At 35.9% G+C, this 18081-nt stretch overlaps 1 protein-coding gene across 22 annotated transcripts in view; it reads right to left on the bottom strand.

Moving 5' to 3' along the window:
* Positions 1-18081, bottom strand: part of PSD3 (pleckstrin and Sec7 domain containing 3) — an 812606-nt gene that overhangs the window by 165832 nt on the left and 628693 nt on the right. For 20 of the 22 annotated variants that reach the window (XR_013555055.2, XR_013555056.2, XM_078445466.2 and 17 more), the window contains one exon: positions 15348-15541. Coding sequence is in view for 19 of the 22 variants with exons in the window: in XM_078445466.2 (XP_078301592.2) it covers positions 15348-15541 (194 nt within the window). In the remaining 3 variants the exon portion in view is untranslated. Of the gene's footprint in view, positions 1-15347; positions 15542-18081 lie in introns of those variants that run through there. The other 2 variants (XM_078445474.2, XM_078445479.2) reach the window with 1 other exon arrangement.

Genomic DNA, 18081 nt, shown 5'->3' with positions numbered 1-18081 from the left:
TCATGTGGGTAAAGTCATTGAATAATCTATGCTGGAAATGCAATGTGATTAAAGTATTTCAAAATAATTAAAGTGATATGGCCACAAAATTATTAGCTACCTTGGTTCACTTCTTCTGAAGTCCTCCCATTCCATTTCCAAAAGAAAGCACCTTTTAGCATTTGAGCTATTACTTTGGGTAAATTTCCATTGCATCCCTAAACAATGTGCTGTCATCATAAACTGTAAAAGAGACAGAGAGGGGGACACAGAATCCAAAGCAGGCTCCAGGCTCTGAGATGTCAGCACAGAGCCCGATGTGGGGCTTGAACCCACAAACTGTGAGATAGTGACCCGAGCTGAAGTCAGACGCCTAACCGACTGAGCCACCCAGGTGCCCCATCTCCTCTCCACTTTTACCTCTCACCTTTTTTCATCCATCCTCTTACAGAGTCAAGGTGGACAATATTTATATTCTAGGTGTAGCCATAATTAAATCTTTCACATTTCTAACTGTAAAAAGCAATCAAAATTCTATTATTGTGGTGAAGTTTTAAAATGTTATATTGTAGTGATGGTACTTACAAAATTTGGTTTTTGGGTTTTCTAACTGTTTTCTCACACAAATTTCAAGCAAAATACCAACTATTTCTAAATTTCCCATGCAATCAAGTGTTCCATCAAGTTTTTAAAAATTATTTTTTAAGCTTATTTATTTTGACGGGGTGGAAGGGAGAGGAGAGAGAATCCCAAGCAGGCTCTGTGCTGTCAGCAAGTTCATGACCTGAGCTCAAACCAAGAGTTGGATGGTCAACCGATGGAGTCACCTAGGTGCCCCAAGTTTTTAAAAATTATAAAACATTAATGCATCTAAAGTTTATCAACAGCAATAAAGCAAAAAAAAAATGCCACTATCACCTAATTAAAAAAATAAATCAATACAGTTGAATTGCTGGGTACTCATCATTGATTCCATGTGTTCTCTCTGCCAGAGGTAACCACTATTCCATATTTAATTATTTCTTATGTGAATGTATTCCTACTAAAAATAGTACTGTTCTGAATGCTGTAGAATCTTTTCCTAAGTGTGTATTCTTCTGCACATTGTTTTTCATTCAACATCATATTTGTGAGTTATCCATGTGGATACACAGAACTCTAGTTCCTTGCATTTCACTGTTACATAGTTTTCTATTATGTGATATATGTAACCCATCCAATCCCTTGTAAAAGGCCATTTAGGCTGTTTTATTTTCAGCTATTATAATGCTGCTATGAAATTCCTCATTATAAAACTGCAAGTTTCTGTTGATATGTACCTATGCAGGATTGGATAAACTGAGACATAGGTTGAAGTATTTTCAACTCTATTGATGATCGCTAACTATCTTCCAAAGTGGGGATACCACTGATACATTAACAGAGTAGGAGAGTGTTCGTTGCTCTAAATGCTTGCCAACATCTGGTATCATTCTTTCAAATTCTTGTCAATGTGACATATGTGAAATATTATCTCATCATGTGTTTAATTTGAATATCCTTGATTATTGCTGAGGTTGGGTATCTCTTCATATATTTATTAATCATCTCAATGTCTTTTTCTGTGGTGGTTTGTTCAAATTGTTGCTCATTGTTCTACTGGGTTGTCTTTTCTAATTAATTTAACATTTCTTTAAATGTATACTATGGATACTAATCCCTGTAATGTGCTGTGAGTATCTTCTCCCAATATGTGGATTGTCTTTTAACTTTCAAAAGAGTATTTTAATATAAAGAAGACTTTACTTTTGGGGGAGCTTGGGTGGCTCAGTCAGTTAAATGTCTCACTTAGGCTCAGGTCATGATATCATGGTTCATGAGTTTGAGCCCAGTGTCAGGCTCTGTGCTAACAGTTTGGAGCCTGGAGCCTGCTTCAGATTCTGTGTCTCCCTCTCCCTCTGCCCCTCCCCAGCTCATATTCTGTCTGTCTCTCTCTCTCAAAAATAAGTAAACATTAAAAATTTTTTAAGTCTTTACTTTTAACACAATCATGCCTATCAACATATTCTTTCACGGTTTTTGTTTTCCTAAATCTTAAGAAATCTTTCCCTACCTAAAGATTACAAAGATACTGTTCCACAGCTTCTTCTAAAAGTTTTACATTTTGTCTCTCAAACTTTTACTTTTAATTTACCTGAAACTGATTTTTCTGGTTGGACTGATGTGGAAACACACATACAAACACCCCATCACACCCCACATGCACACTATCACATACTGCCCGACACACCATACCCTCCTATACATTGCATCCACATATCCCCCCACTCAGCACCATTTACTGAAACATTTCTGATGTTGCTAAATTACTGAAATACTTCTTATGACATCTATCAAGTTATTATAAACAATGGCCACTGCTGCTTCTAGGCTCTCTTCTATTCCACTGTCCTATCAATGTCTTGTTATCTGAGAAAATATGTAAGCATGGTCTGAACAGCACTTTTTCCATTCAATTTTGAACATTATGTGTGTAGTACCTTAGCTAACAATGTATGTATTTAAAAATTTATACTGTGGATGCTAGACTGTAATTATTCTCCACATATTACACCTAACTGTAAGCTCCTTAGAGGAGAGAGGCTATGTTTAATATAAATCTACTGTGTTAGGTACTCGAGGAGTGCTTAATTCACATAGAGAAAAAAAATCATTACTTGCACCTCAGCTTATATAGGCTGTGGTAATAAAAACTAGACAACAACTTCAGTTTTTGCAACACTGATACTACTAAAATACAAAGACAGCACTATGTATGATTTTATTCACCTGCTTGTTCCCATCTCTTGTGTGCTACATCAGTCTAAATGGGGGACAGGTATGGGGGTCACAATCTCAAAGACTCTAGGGCCAGAAAAGTAGCAATTATTGTCAGAGAAGGCCTGGTACAGGGAATTGTAGAAACTATGGTCAACAAGAAAATGCCTAACTAAATCATGCAATTCAGTTTATATAAAAGGGCTGTGTTGGCCAAGGAACAAAATTCTCAGCCCCTGCTGGCTCTAGTTTGAGGCCTCTAGTCATCTAAATACATGTGACATAGTGACAGACTGTCCCTGACTACACAAAAAAATGCACAAATTAAATATTTCATAAGCATATTTTCTCTTAGGCACTGCTTTAAACAATATGCTGTAATTAGTTTGCTATAATCAGATTTTACTCCTCAGGTGCTCTGCTATTCTCTACTACAGGCTTAGTTAAGATGTTTAATATCCATTTCCTCCTTAACAAAATGTAGATACTAATAATATCTACTTCCTAGAGTGAAGATTAAATGAATTAATGCACAAAGTGCTTAGGATAAAGCTTTAATAGTGATTATCACTTTTACCACTTTATCACTTGATTATCACTGTTATCATCCTCATTTTTTGAACATTTAAAATTTTGAATATCTTGTCTACCTTTCTTGATTTACCTTTAATACCTTTCTTGATTTCCACAAATTTCCCACATCAGACTAATAAAACTAAGAGGTTATACTGAATTTTGTATTTTACTTTGTCTGACAAATTCAGAAGATAGTTTGCTTTCCAAATTTGACCTGTCAATACTTTACCTTATTGTCAGATTTCATGAGTCTGATAAACACATATACTTCTATGAAATATACAACATTTGCTTTCAATCATGATTTGTCTCCTCCAGTTAAAATTTCTGAGTTGAGCTTATTTTTAAAAAGCTAAATAAATTAATTAAATGAAGCAAAGGAAACTTCTAAGGTTTTTAAAATGCTTATGAGCAATTACAGATACATCTGACAAACTGAGTCCTTAGAGTTAACTAAACAGTGAAAGATACCAAATATTGAGTCAGACAAGAGGTCCTTTAGAGACAAGTTAATCAGGGTTTTAATCTCTCCATAGTTTTAACCAAAATCTTCACTTATTAAAAATTTTTGGTAATATCTGTATCAGAGTAATAGCTATAATATCAGAGCACCTGGATATGTTTACACACACACACACAAACATATATATGTATATATACACACACAGACACAAATATATACAAATGCATATATACATATATATGTGTATATATACACACACACATATATATATACATATATACATATACATATATATATACATATACATATATATATATATGTATATATATGTATGTATATAAATACGATATAGTTCTAGGTACACTGAACATGATAACCCAAATAAAGTGTTTACAGACTTCGGATAAATATGTCAAAAAGGTGTCATTACACAGATACCTCAAAAATTATTTGAAGCACTTATTCCAAGAAAGCTCCACTGTTGTTACTTTTTTAATGTACTGGAAGTTAAAAATGATCTATTTCAAAACACACCAGACATTAGTAACATAAAGTATATTCTGAATTTACTTATAGTGATCACCTCTTAAAAGAAAAAGGCAAATGGTCCAGAAGCAGTTCAGCCATTCCAGTACATTTCCAAGAAGCAGCAGCAGTCTATCACTGAGAAAAACCAGTTCAAACGGATATGATTTAAAGTCCAACAAGTAGGAGGTAGGGAGAGCATGGAGATTAGCTGGGAAGCAAACAACTCCTTTCTGAATCTCCAAATACATATCTAACGAGTTCAATTGTACTCAAAGGCTTAGAATTCCTTATCACTTTCATAGCTCAGTAAATATTAAGTCTTGAGATCTGAGACAACTAGAAAGAAATTTCTTAACAAAAGGGATCAGTCATCAATTTAGTTCTCCTTATGCCTATGAAAAATTAACTGTTACAAAAACTGCTCCCCTGTCATAAGAACTAGAAAACAGAACAATACATATAAAACAAAAGTTTTTAGATGTTGTATAATAGGCAGCTTTGAATAGATTCCAAAGAGAAAGGAACAAATGAGGTTGGTAATCCCAGATTACTGCTTGGAAGAAATAGCTAAGATCCAGTAGTGAAAGAGGGTACCAAAACAGAACATGGAAGTCATGCTAAATTTGGTATGGCTGAGGTGGCTAGAACTGTCCAGCAGAGGGAAAGCTACACAAGAGGATAGCTCTGGAGATTTACAGAGTTAATTCCCAGGTCTTGGCTAGAGCACTAACCTGAGTACATGTGAAAGTAAATTATCCAAGGTGTTGGAAAGAACTACCAAAAAGTAGTGGAATAAACAATTTCAAAAACTCACATAGGGCTGGGAATAGTCTGTGCTCTCATCAGACAGAGTACAGAAAGACTTTGCAAAACTAGGGCAATGGAGTCTAAATAATGCTTTAGTATGAAGCTAAATAAATCCCAGAATAAAGGCTGCTTTGGATACATCATAACTAAGGGTAACAGCAAGCCTCTAAAGGATTCAGTTATTTTACAAGTTACTTCTCCATACAATAGAATCCAGTATTCTTTAAAGTAATAAAACTAAATCTAGTCTTCCAAAATGTCACATGTCTGGTATTCAAATAAAAATTACTAGGAATGCAAAGATAAAAGTATAACCCAGAGGCAGCAGAACAATTAAAGTAACAGTCTGGAAATGAAAGAGAAAGGAAATCAAAGAGAAGAACCTTAAGAACCATATTGTAAATATGACAAATATGCTCAAGGATATTAAGAAAAACACAATCTTGATAATGAGAGAAATGGAGGATAGAAAAGATTCATGATGCAGTTTCAAAAGTAAGAATACTATATACACAACGATAAATACTGTTGTAAACTTGAAGACACAGCAATAAAATGTTACTAAAATAAGGTCCTGAAACTACATAAAAGATTTGGAAAAAACTGAATAAAGCCTCAAAGAACCTTTCGTGTAATACCAAGTAGTCAAATATACAGGAAACTAGAGTCCCAGAAAGAGGGGTGGGTGCCATAGAAATAAAGGCTAAAAGATATCCAAAATTGGTGAAAAATATAAACTGATGAATCCAAGAATGTCAACCACCAGACAAGGAAAAAGAAAACCACATTAAGACAGCTCATAATAAAACTGCTGAAAATCAAAAAGAAAAAGAAAAGTCACCAAAGCAGTCAGAAGGAGGAAAAAAAAACATGCTAAGTACAGAGGAACAAATAATGTCAGCAGGCATTTTGCCTGAAATCACACAGGGCATTGAACAATGGAATGTTTTTAAATTACTGAAGGAAAAGGAAAACACTGCCAAATAATTCTACAACCAATAATCATAAATTCCTAAAATTAAGATGCAGTGTACATTAAAATTTTTTTTAATTAATTTATTTTAAGAGAGAGCACAAGCAGGGAAGGAACAGAGAGAAAGGAAAAGAGAGAGAATCCCAAGCAGATTCCATACTACCAGCACAGAGCTCTATCTCACCAACTGTGAGATCATGACCTGAGCTGAAATCAAGAGCCAGACGCTCAACCAACTGAACCACCCAGGCACCCTTGCATTGCACATTTTTTTTAAAACCAATAAAACATGAGAACATTTCTTGCTAGCAGGACTTTACTATTAAGACATATTAAAGGAAATTATTTAAGAAAAAAAGATACTAAGTGGAAATTTGGAAAAGCAAATGGAAACTTAGTATCCCAGAAATAGTCAATGTGTGGGTGAAGGTAAAAATCACATTTCTATTTAAAGCAAAAATAATCACCATGTACTAGGAGTTTTACAACATATACACAAGTAAAACATATGACAGTAGCACAAATGCTAGGAAGAGAGAAAAGAAAATAGCCTGTTGTAAGGGTCTCAAACTACACGTGAAGTAGTAAAATTTGAAAACAGACTGTGACAAGTTATAGTGTAAATCCAAAAACAATCATTAAAATTATTAAACAAAGAGCAAAGACAATACACCAATATTGAAGAAAGAATCACACACACACACACACACACACACACACACACACACACACACACACACATCTTAAACAAGGCAGGAAAACACTCTAGTTAAAACACAGAGATTGTAAATTGATAAAAAGCAAGACATCAATATGCTGTATGCAACAATTTTAAAGACAAAATTATAGATTAAAAAGCTAGAAAAAAAATCTAAATATCACACAGAAACTAAAAAGAAAGGGAGAGTTACTATGTTAATCTAAGACAAAGTGGATTTCAAAATAAGTAAGACCAGGAATGAGAGGGATCATTTCATGATAAAGGAACCATTTTATCAAGAGGATATAACATGCATAGCTAGGAGGAATGCAAAATGGTACAGAGACACTTTGGAATAGTTGGGAAGTTTCTTATGAAGTTAAACATATACTTAGCATACACCACAGCAATCACTCAATCTCACTCCCTTATTCCAAGGTAACTTTTTTTTCCTTTTTTCAAATTTTTATCTAAACTCCAGTTAGTTAACAGACAATGTAATATTAGTTTCAGCTGCAGAATTTACTGATACATCACTTACACACAGCAGCCAGTGCTCATCACAAGGGCACTCCTTGATACCCATCATCCATTTAACCTGTCCACAAACCTACCTCACCTCCAACAAACATCAGTTCGTTCTCTATAGTTAAGAGTCTGTTTTATTTTTTCCCCCCTCTATGTTCATTTGTTTTCTTTCTTAAATTCCACATGAGTGAAATCAGACAGTATTTGTCTTTCTCTGATGGGCTTACTTTGCTTAGCCTGATACTCTCTAGCTCCATCCATGTGGTTGCAAAGACAAGATTTCATTCTACTGTTTTTGGCAGAGTAATATTCCATTACATACATATACCACTTCTGTATCCATTAGTCAGTTGATTGCCATGTGGGCACTTACCATAATTTGGCTATTGTTGACAATGTGCTATAAATACTGTGGTGCATGTACCCCTTTGAATCGGTAGTTTTGTATCCTTTGGGTAAATACCTAGTACTTCAACTGCTGAATCATAGGGTATTTCTATTTTTAACTTTTTTTTTTTTGAGAGAGAGAGAGACAGAGAGAGAGACAGCGTGAGCAAGAGTGGAGGAGGGGTAGAAAGAAGGAGAGAGTATCCAAAGCAGGCTCTGCTCTACCAGTTTGGAGCCCAATGCAGAGCTTGAACCCAGGAACTGTGATATCATTACCTGAGCTGAAACCAAGAGCTGATCAATCAACAAACTGAGCCACCCAGGTGCCCTTCTATTTTAACTTTTTGAGGAACCTCCATAATGTTTTCCTCAGTGGCTGTTCCAGTTTGCATTCCCAACTGTGTAATGGGGATTCCCTTTCTCAGTAAACTCAAAACATCTGTTGTTTGCTGTGTCATTAATTTTAGTCATTCTGACAGGTGTGACGTGATACCTCAATGCACTTTTGATTTGTATTTCCCTGATGATGAGTGATGTTGAACAACTTTTCACGTGTCTGTTGGCCTTCTTTGGAAAAATGTCTACTCATGTCTTCTGCTCATTTTTTAACTGGATTATTTGTGTTTTGGGTGTTGAGTTTGATAAGTTCTTTATAAATTTTGGATACTAACGTTTTATCAGATACATCACTTGCAAATATCTTCTCCCACTCCAAAGATTGCCTTTTAGTTTTATTGATTGTTTCTTTCACTGTGCAGAAGTTTTTATCTTGATGAAGTCCCAATAGTTTATTTTTGTTTTTGTTCCCCTTGCCTCAGGAGACTTATCTAGTGCAAAGTTGCTATGGCTGATGTCAACAAGGTTACTGTCTGTGTTCTCTAAGATTTTAATAGTTTCCCACCTTACATTTAGGTCTTTCAGCCATTTTAAATTTATTTTTGTGTGTGATGTAAGAAAGTGGCCCAGTTTCACTCCTTTGCATATTGCTGTCCAATTTTCAGAACACCATTTGTTGAAGAGAATTTTTCCCATTAGATATTCCTTCCTGCTTTGTTGAAGATGAAATTGCCATATTGTTGTGGTTCATTTCTGGGTTTTCTACTCTGTTCCACTGATCCATGTGTCTGTTTTTATGCCAGTACCATAGTGTCCTGATCACAACAGCATTGCAATATAACTTAAAGCCTGGAATTGTGATGCTTCCAATTTGCTTTTCTTTGTCATGACTGCCTTGGCTATTCAGGGTCTTTTGTGGTTCTATACAAGTTTTAGAATTGTTTATTCTAGCTCTATGAAAAATGCTGGTGGTATTTTGATAGAGATTGCATTAAATGTGTAGACTGCTTTGGGTAGTAGACATTTTAACAAGTTTGTTCTTCCAATTAATGATCACGGAACATCTTCATTTCTTTCTGTCCTCTTCAATTTCTTTCATCAGTGTTTTATAGTTTCCAGAGTACAGATCTTTTACCTCTTGAGTAGGTTTATTTCTAGTATCTTAGGGTTGTTGGTGCACTTGTAAATGGAATCCATTCCTTGATTTCTCTTTCTGCTGCTATATTATTGGTGTATAGAAATACAAAAGATTTCTGTACCTTGATTTTGAATCCTATGACTTTACTGAATTCATGTTTCAGTTCTAGTAATTTTTTGATGGAGTCTTTTGGGTTTTCTATATGGAGTATCACATCATCTGCAAAGACTGAAGTTTGACTTCTTCCTTGCTGATGTGGATGCCTTTTATTTATTTTTGTTTTCTGAATGCTGTGGCTAGGACTTTCAGGACTATGTCAAAGTAACAATGGTGAGAGTGGACATCCCTATCTTGTTCCTGACTGTAGAGGAAATTATCTCAGTTTTTCCCCACTGAAGAAGATATTAGCTGTGGGTTTTTCGTATATGACCTTTATTATGTTGTTATGTTCTAATAACCCTACTACATTGAAGGTTTTTATCACGAATAGATATTGTACTTTGTCAATTTTTTTTTGCATCTGTTTAAAAGATCATATGGTTCTTATCCTTTCCTTTATTAATGTGGTGTATCATGATGATTGATTTACAAATACTGAACCACCCTTGCAGTCCAGGAATAAATCTCACTTGATCATGGGGATTCTTTTAATGTACTGTTAGATTTGGTTTGCTGCTATTTTATTGAGACTTTTTACATCCATGTTCATCAGGGACATTAACCTCTATTTCTCTTTTAGTGGAGTCTTTATCTGGTTTTGGTATCAGGGTAATGCTGGACTCATAGAATGAATTTGGAAGTTTTCCACCCTCTTCTATATTTTGGAATAGTTTGAGAGGAATAGGTATTAACTCTCCTTTTAATGTTTGGTAGAACCCACCTGTGATGCCACTTGGCCCTGGAATTTGTTTGTCGGGAGAGTTTTGATTATTAATTCAATTTATTTTCCAGTTATTGGTCTGTTCAGTTTTCTATTTCTTCCTATTTAAGTTTTGGTATGATATCTTTCTAGGAATTTATCCAATCTTCAGGGTTTTCCAATTTGTTGGCATATAATTTTTCATAATATTCTCTTACAATTGTTTGTATTATGTAGTGTTGGCTGTTAATTTTCCTCTTTTATTTTTATTTTATTTTGGTCCTTCCTTTTTCTTTTTTTTTTTTTTTTATAAATGTGTCTAAGAGTTTATCAATGTTACTAAGAAATCCCTAGTTTCATTGGTCTGCTCCACTGTTTTTTTAGTTTCTATACCATTTATTTCTGCTTTAATCTTTATTATTTACCTCCTTCTACTGGCATTAGGCTTCATTTGTTGTTCATTTTCTACTTCCTTTAGGTGTAGGATTAGGTTTTTCATTTGAGATTTTTCTTGTTTCTTGAAGTAGGCGTGTAGCACTGTATACTTCCACCTTAGGACTGCTTTTCCTGCATATCCCAAAGGTTTTGGACCACTGTGTTTTCATTTTCATTTGTTTCCAAGTATTTTTTAAATTTCTTCTTTGATTTCCTGGTTGACTCATTCATTGTTTAGTAGCATGCTGTTTAACCTCCAGTATTTGTTGTCTTTTCAGTTTTTCTTGTGATTGACATCAAGTTTCATAGTGTTGTGGTCAAAAAAGATGCATGGTATGATCTCAATCTTTTTGTACTTTTTGAAGTCTCATTTGTGACCTAGTATGCGATCTATTCAGGGGAATGTCCCATGTGCACTTGAAAATAATGTGTATTCTGGTGTTTTAGGATGGAATGTTCTGAATATATCTGTTAAGTCCATCTGGTCCAGTATGTCATTCAAATCCATTGTTTCCTTGTTTAATTTTTTTCCACAGATGATCTGTTCACTGATATAAGTGGGTGATAAAGTCTCCTCCTCTTATTGTATTATTATCAAGGGGTTGCTTTATGTTTGTTATTAATTGTTTTATACACTTGGGTGCCTCCATCTTGGGTGCATAATAACTTCCAACTGTCAGATCTTTTTGGATAGACTCCTTTATTATGATATAGTGCCCTTCTTCATCTTTTGTTATAGTCTTTGGTTTAAAGTGTACCTTGTCCTATATAAGTATTGCTACTCCAACTTTATTTAGGTGTCCACTTGCATGATAAATATTTCTCCATCCTGTCACTTTCAAGGCACAGGTGTGTTAGGTCTAAAATGAGTCTTTTGTAGGCAGCATATAGATGGGTTTTGTCTTTTTATCCAATCTGACACCCTATGTCTTTTGATTTGAGCATTTAGTCCATTTTCACTCAGAATAACTATCGATGGATATGTATTTAATGCCGTTTTATTCCTTCTTTTGTCATGGTTTCTGGAGATGTTCTCTTCTTTCTTGTTTTTGTCACTTTGGTCTTTCCTTTATACTCAGTTCCCTTTAAGTTTTCTTGCAGGGCTGCTTTAAACTCCATTAGTTTTTGTTCATCTGGGAAACTCTACCTTTCCTTCTATTCTGAATGATAGCCTTGCTGGACAGAGTATTCTTGGCTGCAAAATTCTCCCATTCAGAACTTTGAATACATCATGCCAGTCTCTCCTGACTTGGGAAGTTTCTGTTGAGAAATCTGCAGCGAACCTTATGGGTGTCCCTTGTAAGTTAGGGACTTCTTTTGTCTTGTTGCTTTTAAGATTTTTTTTTTTCTTAATCACTATATTTTGCAAATTTAATTATAATGCCTTAGTGCTAGCTTACTTTTGTTGATTTTGATGGGAGGTTTCTGTGCCTCCGAGGATCTAGAGAAATTTTCTGCCCCCTTTTCTCTCTTCTACTGAGACTCCTGTAATATGAATGTTATTATGATTGATGGAGTAATTGAGTTCCCTAAGTATATTCTCATGTTGCATAATTCTTCTTTCTCTGTTTTATTCAGCTTCACTAGATTTCATTATTTTATCTTCTACATTACCTAGTTGTTTCTCTGCTTCTTCCATCCTTGTGTTCATTGCATCAAGCCTGTTTTGAATGTTACTGCATTTTTCATTTCTGTTTTTAACTCTTTGTTAAATGTGGTAAGGACCTGCATGAAGTCTTCCATTATTTTCTCAAGCCCAGTAAGTATCCTTATGATTGTTGCTTTAAATTCTCCATCAGGTATGTTACTTATATCTGTTTCTCTTAGATCTCTGGCCATGGCCTTGTCTTCTCCTTTCATCTGGGCTAAATTCCTGTCTTGGCATTTTATCTAAGTTTCTATCCTCTTCTGTATATTAGAAAACTCCATTAGGTTTCCTGCTTCTAAGAATAATGGCTTTATGAAAGCGATCATATAGTGCCCAGGGCCTGGTACTTCAGAGTGTGATGTGTGCACTCTGCTGTTCTTTTCTGGCTGCTGTATCCTTCAGGCCAGTTGTCTGTCTTGCCTGCAGTTGACAGTGTTTGGTCTTTGGCCAGAATGTGTCAAGTTTTAACTAGGTATATTCTGGTCTGCTTGCTAAATGAGATATGATACTACTTCCACCTGAACTAAAGTCCTACAGAACTCTCTGGTTGGGAGCCATGGTGTGGGCAGGGGTTTCTGCTGGTGTTCTATGGAAAGGGAACCATGCTAGGATGGGGGAAAGCTTGACCAAGAAGGGCAGTAGTGTCAGAGCCCAGGGGTGCGGGGCTTGGTATAAGTAGGTTAGGCAGCCAGTATTGATGCTATGCTGCTTCCCACAAATGGCTCTGTGTTTATGGTGAGGGCAGGGGAGGGAAATGGCACCAGCCAGCTCCTTTCTTCAAGGAAAGGAGTCCCTGTGCATGCTGTCTCTTAGGAAAGCAAGCTGAGAAGAGTAAATAATCTCCCCTCTGTGTGTTCTAGGTGTGTTTCAGATTGCTGTATCCACACTGTCTGCCTCCAGGTTGTTAGCCTGTGGTGCCCTCTGAGCTGTATCACAGCCAAGCCTGCTAGTCTTAAAACTCCAGGCTTTAGGGATGTGGTGTGGGCAGGGGTCTGTCACTGGTCTTCCAGGGGAGGGTCCCACCTAGGCAGAAATTCTTAGGTTGCTAAAAAGACAAAAGTCCTATGACATACTGTCCTAATCAATCTAAAGTACTCAAAGGAGTTAACTAAGGCTTTAAAGTAGTTATATTGGCAGAAAAACCTAGTGTGATATGAGTTCTGTCTCATCTGCTAAGCAACTCCTAGATTTTGTACCTATACTCATATAAAAGTGGGCTAATAAGGGAGTAGAGCTTCCAGCAAGGGAATTTTCTCCAGTAATCCTCCAAGATGGCACAGGGAAACATGAAACAAAGAAAATGTCATTGATAGGCTGAATCTGGGGACTCTTTGGAATAAGCTAACCAATTATGTCAATCCATTGCTAGGGAAGGGACTCAATGAAAAAAGACTCAATTAGGTTAACTTTGTTATCCTTATGAGGCAGAATGTAGAAAATTACATGGAATAAGTGATAGCTATCTTCCTATTTTTGCTTTTTTGAACTGTTATTTTAAATTGCAGTTATTCTGTTTTTTGCTTCTATTACTTTACATGAAGTATGTCAGACATTTCTATATATTTTTAATTTAGCCTATAAGTGAATTTACATCCCTATCTGAGACAAAATGGACACCAATCAGCTATTAATCTTGGAGATGAGAGTCACTTCTAGGCATGGCATGTGGGACAGAGAATGAGTGTATCTGTGGTTATAAATGGAAAACTGTACTAGGTTCAGCAAAAGCACCATTTGAACTGGATGGAGAAAGGGTGTGTGTGTATGCTGGCAACAAAGAAATGAATACCATTGTTTTGTCTACCAAAAAGACCCCCTTTTCTGTATTTTATTCATTCTTGAGGGAACTTTTCTATTTGCATTCAACCAAGTGTGTGCTGTCAATCACAGTATTCCATCCCTCTGTAATACAAATCAGAATCCTGCCACATAATATACTAAATTCAAAGTTAGGAAACGAGAATACTTTGGTGACAAAATTGAACACATAAAGTAATGCTGCTAATAATTATGTATATAGCCATGTGAAAGAGCCCTGTTGTAAGGAATACAGGTGACATGCACTATAATGCAGAGACAATATAATAAAGTGTCCTGGTGATAATTCTTCATTTTAAGTGTGGCCTTGCCCTTTTTTCATAAGCCAGTCAGATTTGCTGTCACTTGCAACTACAAGAGTCCTGACACAATTCTCTTAGAAAAAATCAAGTAGTCTAGTAGGCTAGTATATAGAGTGCACAGGAAATATGGTAGAGGTACTCCTAAGAAACTTGGGAAAACTGAGAAACTTAGCATCTTAAGTCAGTTCCAAAGCCACTCTATTACAGTCTTTCTCTTGACTGTAACCTAACAGAAAGTACTACCACAGTAAGAAAAAGTCACAGATGGAAATAGTGGTAATGTCCATCCAAGCACTACATGTTTGCATCTGTAGGTAGGTAAGGATACCCTAAAGGTTTAACCTACTAATTGTGAGCATACATACTAGCTTACCTTAGCCTGTCCAACTATATCAAATTGCTATTTCACTCTACATAGGCTATTCTAAGCACAGAAACATACTTCATTTCTTTCAAATTTCAAACACTATTATCTGTCATAGGTAACTATGTCTCATACTTCACAAAGCTATCAGATGGGACTCTAATTTCCCAATACTAATTATACCATGCATGCCTATGTTGCACCTATCCATATTCCACAAAGGCCAATCATTCAAATGTGCATAGACTGCAATTCTTTCCCTTCCTGTTTTGTTTCTGGGATCTTACATTATTGATTATTCTATGTGTTATAAATTAATTCTTCCCCACAACCATGAGAGATGTAAACTCCATGAAGACAGATACCTTTTCCATCGTATTCATTGCTATATTTTTGATGCCTAGCACATAGTAAGTACTCAAAATTATTTGTTGAAGGCAAGAGTAAATAAATGAATAAAAAGCTAGAAAGGAATAATCTGTAAGAGGTCTTCCATTTCTGAAGTTCTATAATTCTACTTGGAGAAGATCAAGTGTGACAATGGATTTCTGAGGGTTAGAGGCATCATCAAACTTCAGTAATACTTTTCTAGACAAACCTAATATAATTTTTCTTTATTCTTGACTTTACTTCAGATAAATTCACTTTAAATTTTGAGCCTCAAGATGAAATAATTAAAATAGAAAATGACAATAACAAATTATGCTTACTCTTCTTCCCATCCATATCTGCATGGATTTTCCGAGCCAAGAATCCACTTTTGTATATAGCAGCATTTGGGTCATGAGGAATGTCTAAGAATGGGTTGGTAGTACTCCCAATACGACTGATGGTCTTTGGATGTGTTCCATTAGCCTTCTCATCAGTTCCTTCAGTTGGAGATTTTTTTTTCTCTTCATCATCTCTAAAGGGAGAAAACACAGTTTGAGCACCTAACACAATATTCAATGAACAAAGTTATTTAGTGTAATAAACTATCATGTTTTCCAATAGTCCATCAGTCTTGATAAAAACACTATAAGAGCTATCACTTACTGTGCGTCTGTGTCAAATATTAATGATCATAAAGATCTTGTAAGATGGATATTAGTATCCTATATTACAGATAAGGAAGCAAACTGAGAGAGTTTAAATAAATTCCCAAGGCCACAGATCTAGTAATCAAAGAGAGATGGTAAGGTAATGACTGCAAAATCTCTAAAGCCTTTGCTCTTTCTACCCACTACCTTCATACCTGTCTTCTTTCAAAAGAGTGAGGATTCTTTTACTGAAATCATGATTTTGATTTTGATTTTTACATGTTTTAGCACATCGCCAAGTACACAGAATACAATGAATAATTTTAGATTAAGTACAATGAATAATACTGAACTATATCCACCAAATAATCTCTTATATTGAAACCCCCAGTAAAGCTATCAATGTGGTAGGATGGTGGCGTCATTTAGTACTTTGGCATCTTCTAGCTACAATTTTCTCAACTGCCATAAAAATGTGGGGCACCACTGAGAAAACCAATTGCCCAGTCTTTTGTGAATCTCTGTTCCTTCAAGCAGGGAAAATCTTTTAATGTACACTTAGTATGAAGTTTGCAGAAAATGGATGCTTACATTCAATTAATAAAGAGGAGTGAAATGAAGATGAAAGCTAATAAACTGATAAACTGCTGAAAAACACAACACCGAATTAAGAACATTTGTCTTATTTCACCTGTTTCAATTTCTTGGCTTACCTTTGTTTTTACTGTTTATTAGACACTCATGATTAAAGATTTTTGATTAAAACTTCAAAATAACCACCACGAAAATATATTTAAAATAAACCACAAAATTAACAATTATCAAAGTTGTGCATTTGGTGATCAAATTAAAAATGTGTTTTTTTTCTCCATTGCTATTTGATTATTTAAAGATAATCTTTTGTCTTCCTGCTTTAAAAATTTTTTATCACTACATTTTGTAAATTTAATTGCAATATGTCTTGGTGTTGGCCTGCTTTTTTGCTTTGGATGGGAGTTCTCTGTCTCCTGGATCTGGATGTCTTTTTCCTTTCCCAGATTAGGGATGTTTTCATCTATTCTTCCCTCAAATAAATTTTCTGCCCCCTTTTCTGTCTTCTTCTTTTGGCACTCCTATAATGTTACTATGCTTGATTGAACCACTGAGTTCCCTAAGTCCAGGGACTTGCATAATTCTTCTTTTGTTCAGCTTCGTTTCTTTCAATTATTTTGTCTTCTAGGTCATTGTTCCTCTACTACTTACAGCCTGCTGTTCATTGCATCAAGCATGTGTGTAATCTTGTTTATTGCACTCTTATCTCTGAATGGTTCTGTTTTCACTTTTTTATTTCTGTGGCAAGGGTCCCCTGGATGTTTTCTATACTTTTTTTAAGCTCAGTGACTATCCTTATAATTGTTGCTTTAAATTCTCAATCATGAATGTTACTTATATCTTTTTCTTAGATATCTGGCTGTGGATGTAATTTGTTCTTTCATTTGGTATAAATTCCTCTATCTTGACATTTTGTCTAAGGCTTTGTCTTTTTTTCTGTGCTAGAAAAGCTAGTTATTTTTCCTGCTCCTGAAAGCAATGGCTCCTTAAGGAAAAGAATATGTAATGTCCTGGACCTGGTGATTCAGGGATTTTCTCTGGTGTGTGTTGTCTCTGCTCTGCTATTGTGCTTTGGCTGCTGTATCCTTCAGGCTGGTCATCTGCAGAGGCTCTCCTTGCCTTCTGTGAGCAGTGTTTGTTCCCTGGTCTGAATGTGGCAAGTTTTATGTAAATTTGCACTGGTCTACTTGTAAAATGAGACCTGACACAACCTCCACAAGAACACTATGGTCAGTAGACATGGTATGGGCAATGGTTTCTGCTGGTCATCTGGGGTTGGGGCCCACCATGCTGGGAATGAGGCATGCTTGCCTGATAAGGGCAGTCCCACCATAATGTAGGGAGTTAGGGCCTGGTGTATGCAAGTTAGGCAGCCAGTGTTGGCAATATGCTACTTCTGGTAGGTGGCTGTATTTTTGCTGAGGGGTTGGGGATGGAATTGGCACTAGCCAGCTCCTTTGTTCCTGAAGAGGTATCTCTGTGAATGCTTCCCATCAGGCACATGCCCCAAGAGTGAATAATCTCCCTCTTGGGTGCCCCAGGCATTTTTCAGATTGCTGCTTCCATGCTGTTGCCTTTGGTTGGTTTGCCTGCCTTCTCTCCAGGAGCAGCACAGTGCCCTCTGGACTATATCCCAGGCAAGCATCCTGACCTTTAAAAATCCAGGCTCTTGGGTCACTTGGGAGGCTTAGTCAGTTAAGTATCTGACTTTGGCTCAGATGATGATCTCAAGGGTCATGGGTTGGAGACCGGTATTGGGCTCTATGCTGAAAGTGCAAAGCCTGCTTCAGGTTCTCTGTTTCCCTCTCTCTCTGCCCCTCCTCTCTTGCTCTCT

The sequence above is a fragment of the Panthera onca genome, chromosome B1 (assembly GCF_046562875.1).
Source record: "Panthera onca isolate mPanOnc1 chromosome B1, mPanOnc1 haplotype 2, whole genome shotgun sequence".
Lineage (NCBI taxonomy): Eukaryota > Metazoa > Chordata > Mammalia > Carnivora > Felidae > Panthera > Panthera onca.
Note: the sequence above shows the minus strand (reverse complement) of the source record. Positions and strands in the feature narration are given on the sequence as shown.